General features: G+C 42.5%; 1 protein-coding gene across 1 annotated transcript in view; it reads left to right on the forward strand.

Annotated features, from left to right (window-relative positions):
• NPTN (neuroplastin) overlaps positions 1–6,637 on the forward strand; it is a 32,951-nt gene extending 26,314 nt beyond the window's left edge. Inside the window, exons 6-8 of the mRNA XM_032232847.1 lie at positions 2,666–2,687; positions 4,576–4,649; positions 5,578–6,637. Of these exons, the coding sequence (XP_032088738.1) occupies positions 2,666–2,687; positions 4,576–4,636 (83 nt within the window). The 3' untranslated portion in view covers positions 4,637–4,649; positions 5,578–6,637. The remainder of the gene's footprint in view (positions 1–2,665; positions 2,688–4,575; positions 4,650–5,577) is intronic.
• The last annotated feature ends 255 nt before the right edge of the window (positions 6,638–6,892 follow it).

The following is a 6,892-nucleotide window of genomic DNA, read 5'->3' on the forward strand; positions in this document are numbered from 1 at the left end:
AGAGGCACCGGTAGTCTTGGGGAATGGCAGCCAGGTCGGAGGAGCCCCAGGGGAATTTTTCTTAAACCGACCTCCGTCTCAAATGCTGTAGAGAATGACTAGAACGTGCTGAGTAATAATTGTGATTTGTCAGTTACTATGACTTCTTTTCTTTTCCCCCCTTTCAATTGCATCATTCCTTTAAAAAACGGTGGTAAGTGAGATGCTTTGCATGCTTTGGAGTTCGTTTATTCTCCGCTTTCAGTCTATACAATTGCACAGTTCATGACATTAACACTTCTCCTTAGTTTTCTCCATTCCCATCCATCACTAATTTGGGCTTCCGTTTGTTATCGAACCTCCATTTTTCTAATTTGTTCCATTCTTTTTTTTTTTCCCCCCTCTTTCCCTTCTCCCTACATTTCTGTTTCTTCCCTTTTCTGGTCAACCTCTCTAGGGTTCTGGTCCTTTATTTTTTGTCTTGTCACGTCCTGTATACGGTGGGATCTATATTTTTTTTTGTAAAGGTTTCGTAGGTGATGACCCAGGAGCAATTGACCGAGAATGGCTTTCTATAACAGCCACGCTTGACTTGACTGGGCATAGAAAGGAGAAATGGCCATCCCACCAGTCCCCACGATAAAAGAGTTGCATGTCGAACTCCCTCTCCCCCCCCCCTCCCAAGCTCTGCCAACCTAATACATTCACGTTAGAGCATCCATCTTCGCTTCTTCCATCTCCCGTCCGAGCCCCAGTCTTGTTCCATTTGTAAGCTCCTTCTTGTTCCACCTCCGTGTTTTGAGGACCGGTCTGTCTCAGGGTGGCATAAGTTGGAGCTTGGTCCAAGAATGCGTTAGCCAAACGCTCCCCGGGGGAAAAAAGACAACAACACCACAACCCACACCCCTTGTTTCAGGCTGCTGTGATTGAAGCGAGTTTTCGAATGGCAGAATAATGATTTCGAACACGGCACGAACCCCCCCCCCCCTTTAACCCTGCTCATTCCTGGGAAAACGAAAACTAAGGATGTTCCTGGATGTCAGCACCAGCTTCTATATATTAGAGCGTCTCTGGCTTAGGGCTGCCTTTATTTTGGGGGGGGCGGGGGGGGTCTGTTTGAAAGATGTTTGTCGGAAGGGGCAGCTCAGTTTTTATCGTAATGTGCTTCCATGTTTCCAAACCTGATGTGTCTCTGTATATCTCCACTGTATATACAGCACATTAATGTCTGATTGTCCTTACTTACTAGTCCTAGTTCTCTGTACCTCGTTCTGATAGTTTGCTGTGAGTAGCAGACTTCTGTGGAAAAAAAACTGGTGTGTTATTTTGGCTGTCCAGCTGTTAGTTTGTGGTTAGCTCTTTTCTTTTTTTCCCCCGTTCTTCCTTTTTTTCCTCCCCTCCGTTCTGGTAACTGTGCTGGCGGTGGCTTAGCCACTCCGTTGCCTTAAAGATACTGGTGGAGTAATGTTCAGCTTGGGCCAACATTACTCCTAGTTGTGTGCTCATGCAGTTGCTTACACTGTTAAAAGACTGTAGTTTCCATAAACGCTTTGTGTGCCTTGAGTCCCCTTGTGGAATCCTGCTGAGTTTGTCTCCAAACTACAAATTATATAAGAAAACAACTTCTTCTTTCTTTAGCTTTCCAACTATCTATCAGTAAATAACCTAGCGATGTAATGCAGAACAGGTTGCCAATTGAAGGTGTTTCTCATGGATTGGGTGGTTTTTTTTAAATTGCTTAAAATGTGCCTGTTTTTTTACTCTGTGTAAGGTAAAGTACAAATGAAAAGTCGAGTTGATCATGAAGAAGCCTACATGAAAAGGGACACGTTGATTATTATTATCATTATTTTCCTAATCTTCTAAAAATTTATAACGGGACAAATTTCTGGCCCTCCCAGGTAACAAGCTGAAGTGCCTGTGATGCGTAATAAGTGGGTAATATCATTTGTGTATGTCAGTGGTTCCCAAACTTGGCAACTTTAAGACTTGTGGACTTCAACTCCCAGAATTCTCCAGGCAGCTCTGCTGGCTGGAGAATTCTGGGAGTTGAAGTCCACAAGTCTTAAAGTTGCCAAGTTTGGGAACCACTGGTGTATGTGATCACCACAAAGGCTTGCTAATTTTGGAAGGGCTGTTTTGTATCTGTTGCCAAATTCCGAAATATTTTAGTCAGAACTCCGGGAAAAGTGTCTGAAAGGGACAGGAATTCACACAAAACCTTGCGTTTCTGGGGAAGAGTCAGATGGGGGGCGGGGGGGAAATAAAGTGTTTATTTTAGAAACAAACAGCAGGATTTTACAACTGAAATGTTGGTTTGTCTTCTCATCTCTCTTGTAAGATTGAACCACTGGAATTTGGGGACAAGATGAGTGTATACATCCACATTTGCAAGAATCTGTCCACTTAACAGTTGCGGTTTTTCACGATCAGCATTCAAAAAGTGTTGACTGAAATGATTTTGAACAAACCTACTTTGTCATCTAAACTCAAATCCAGGAGGAAAAAAAAAATTCCCTTCATGAAATCTTTGCAATTTCAAGTGGAATGGCATTTTAGATAAACCTGTTTATTGGTAGACAATAATTTTGTACTGTCGCACAGTTTTACCTCCAGAACTTAACAATTTTTTCCCCTTCTATCCCTCTCTCTCTCTTTCATTGGATCACCATCGATCTTCTTGTAGACGATGAACCAGCTGGGCCAATGTAAGTATTTCATGGACCTTCCTACCGCAGTCCATTTTATGCTCTAAATCAGCGGTCACCAGCTGATGGACCATGAGAAAATTTTGGTGGTCTGCAGAAAAATTATTTGCATTTTTTATATTGCACTAAATCAGGGGTCCTCAAACTAAAGTCCCTGGGACGGATACGTGCAGTGAACACTTGTGTCGCTGCAGAGAGTCTCCCCTTTTGGGGTCTTTTTGTGGGGATCGGAGGAGGGGCAGAAATTCCAACGGGGTCTGCTTCAGCCTCCTGGTGTGGGGCTTTGGGAGAAGGCTGGAGGGAAGAGCCGCTGGTGGCGAAGAGCTGGAGGGCCTCGTTCCAGTGGGGCTGCATCATGGCCTGGAACTGGCTGGCCATCTCAGCCCTCTGAGCCTCCAGGCGCCGGTACCTGGCCTTGCACTCCCGCAGGTCTTCCCTCTGCTTGGAAAGCCTATGCTCCTAGTCCTCAGTGAGGTGCTTCTGCTGAGCCTCCTTCTCAGCCAGATCCCATTTGAACTGAGCCAATTATTTTGCCAACTCTTTCTCGTGGTGGCTGCTTAGCTCCAGCAACTGCTTCCTGTTGGGGCCCTAAGGAGCCCGGGCGGGCAGGCGAGGAGTGGCTGGGAGGGGAGGGGCGAAGAGAGGCTGGCAAGGTGCCCCTTGATGTGAGTGACATCAAGTTGACCACGCCCACCCGGTTACATGACCACCTAGCCACGCCCACCCAGCCAGTCATTAGGCAGATCATATTAGTGGTCCAAGGGATTTAAAATTACGAATTTAGGTCCAAAACTTTGGGAACCCCTGCTCCAAATATTCCATCTTCCAGGCAAGTATACATCAAGGGTAAGCGAAATATTCCGAGGTGATGAAGGATTGTTCTTTCTAGCGTCAGCATATAACAAATATTTCCACGTTGCAGAGAAAAATCCTTAGTCTCATCCAAAACAGTGCTTCTCAGTCTTGGCGATTTTAAGATACGTGGACTTCAATTCTCAGAATTCCCCAGGGATGTGACGACGATCAAGAAACTGTCACGTTAATCTGTTTGTTTGTTTTCTGTTTGTTTACTCTGGCCTTTTAAATCTCATTGTAGGTCAGTCTAGATGTTTTTGCATGTAATCTAACTGTCAGAAAAGGGAGGAGCAACAGAAGTGGGGATGTCAGTGGGATTGCCATTTCGAATGTTTATTTTTTGAGTGGGAAAATATCTCCTGCTTTCCTTTCCCTTCCTTTCCTTCCCTTTCCTCTTCTTTTCTTCTCTCTTTTCCTCTTTCCTTCCCTTCCTTTCCCTTCCCTTCCTTTCCTTCCCTTTCCTTTTCCTTTCTTCTCTCCTTTCCTCTTTCCTTCCCTTCCTTTCCCCTTCCTTTCCTTTTCCTTTCTTCTCTCCTTTCCTCTTTCCTTCCCTTCCTTTCCTTTCCTTCCCTTTCCTCTCCTTCCCTTTCCTCTTATTCTCTCTTTTCCTCTTTCCTTCCCTTCCTTTCCTTCCCTTCCTTTTCCTTTCTTCTCTCCTTTCCTCTTTCCTTCCCTTCCTTTCCCCTTCCTTTCCTTTTCCTTTCTTCTCTCCTTTCCTCTTTCCTTCCCTTCCTTTCCTTTCCTTTCCTTCCCTTTCCTCTCCTTCCCTTTCCTCTTATTCTCTCTTTTCCTCTTTCCTTCCCTTCCTTTCCTTTCCTTCCCTTCCCTTTCCTTTTCCTTTCTTCTCTCCTTTCCTCTTTCCTTCCCTTCCTTTCCCTTCCCTTCCTTTCCTTTTCCTTTCTTCTCTCCTTTCCTCTTTCCTTCCCTTCCTTTCCTTTCCTTCCCTTTCCTTCATCTCATCATATGGTAAATATTGTTCACAACTAGTTCCCCCCACCCCCCGCTTAATTTGGATGTCATTTTGCTTTTGTAGGAAAACTAATTCCACAAACAACCATAAAGATAAAAATCTACGCCAGAGAAATACAAATTAAAAGCAGTGCTTAGGTAAGTTTGTATAAAACGTTTCTCAAAACTTTTTTTTTCATATTTACTTACTTATCAACCCCTGGGTTTTTGAAAACACGGAGGGGCTAAATATAATTTGCCTAAGCCATCTGTATTATCAGAAATTATTTTGCAGGTTAAGTGGCACTAACGCTGAATGGAGCCAGCCTTACTCCTGAATATTTTTTTCCACACATTTGTGGCTGGTACGACAATAAAAAACCGGACCCACATCACACACAGTTCGGCCACATCTATACAGGATTATAATGATCCAATGTGGCATGCCTCTTTAAAAATTAATGATGAGCCTTTAAGAAAAATACGATTCCACCTTGTTTCATATAAACAAAAAAAAACCAATTTGTCTGGTTTTTATAAACACTTACACAGCTTTCCTGACCACAACCAACTTTGTAACAAAAGGTGGTTTTTATAGTCTTCTATCTCTATGTTTACAGGGTAAACATAGGTGGCTCAGTGGCTAAGACGCTGAGCTTGTCGATCAGAAAGTTTGGTGGTTCGAATCCCCAGCGCCGCGTAACGGAGTGAGCTCCCGTTACTTGTCCCAGCTTCTGCCAACCTAGCAGTTCGAAAGCACGTAAAAATGCAAGTAGAAAAATAGGAACCACCTTTGGTGGGAAGGGAACAGCGTTCCGTGCGCCTTTGGCATTGAGTCATGCCAGCCACATGACCACGGAGACGTCTTCAGACAGAGTTGGCTCTTTGGCTTTAAAGGCGAGTTGAGCACCGCCCCCTAGAGTCAGGGATGACTAGCACATATGTTCAAGGGGAAACATTTACCTTTATGTTTGTGTTCAGAGCTCCTTTTTGCTGATTTCTGAGGAAGTGGGTGGGCCTACAATTTTGTTCTAGCTTAATTGCAATTAGAAATTTCAGTAATTGCTAACTGTTATTCGTTTTTCAGAGCTTTACGTTTTGAGAGACTACTAGAAATGCCACCTGCTAGACTGAAATCCGATGGTTGATTTACAAACTCCATTTTTCTCTGATGCTTTTCTTTGAAGTGAGCAACGGTGACTGTCTCAAGCATGCCTTATTTAGCCGATACTTTTAACTAACGCTTCAGAATAGAGGATGTAAACTATTCTGGGCTTGATGTGCTGTGGGAATGTTGCTTTTTTTTTTCTCCCTTTGAGAACATTTAAGTATTACAAGTAAGAAGTCCAATCATGCATGCAGCAAATCTTCTTTTTTTAAAAACTTAATGTAGCTGTTTAAAAATTAGCTCTGAAACGCACCTGCTGCCATATTAGTGAAAACCTTTTGTAAAGTACAGCAAAACCTAAAATATATATACAGTATATATTTATATTTGGAGGGTGGGGAAACCAAACTACAGTGAGTATTTGATTTTTAAGCTGCTGAATTCATTCCTTATATTGTTATGTCTGAGAGATTTATGTCCATATATGTAGGAGGAATATAATGTAAATCTACATTTGTCCTAAGGGCTCAATCTGTACAGAAAGAAAGAGATATCCTAGAATTATAAAATGCAGGATTTGGGGTAGTCCGGAAGACAACGATAATAGAATACAGAGAGACACTATTGTTTATATACATATTAAAATGGCTTTAATTTTGTTTTTCCTTAAATCGTGTATATTTTTCATTTTTTTTTTTTTTTTTTTTCACTGATGGATTCACAGTCTTGTATATTCAATTCAGGCCGAATTTTATAATTTCTTCTTTCTTTTGTGTGTGTGTGTGTGTGTGTTTGTTTTAATGCTGTTTAATGAAACAGCAATCACGGCATAGTGATATTCTATGCCACTGGTTTGTCTCAGTTCTGACATTCATTCATGTTGATTTAGGATGACTGTAGAATCACAGACATTGCTGGGTTCTTATGGGCGTACTTGTAGATGCATGAAACCCGTGGTGTATAAAATTGTTGAAGTGCAACGATCATGTATAAAAGGGGTTCTACTGTTTTTAAAAATAAAACCTAAATAAAAACCCTAGCTCTGGGGCCATTTTTAAATTGGAATGTTCCTGATCAAATGAGGTGGCTTCGTGTCATTCTTAGTCCTCTACTGTCTCCTCAAACAGCTTTAGGACAGTCTCAAAAACCTGGGGGCATTTCATCCGTTTCTCCACCCTGTCTACAAATGCAAGGAAGTTCTTCTCAAAAGAGACGCCTAAATCAACTTGCGGAGTCTCAAATATTGTGCGGTTTTTTCCCCTCATCCCGGATTGTTACCCACATTGATTAAGAC

Source organism: Thamnophis elegans, chromosome 16 (genome assembly GCF_009769535.1).
Source record: "Thamnophis elegans isolate rThaEle1 chromosome 16, rThaEle1.pri, whole genome shotgun sequence".
Lineage (NCBI taxonomy): Eukaryota > Metazoa > Chordata > Lepidosauria > Squamata > Colubridae > Thamnophis > Thamnophis elegans.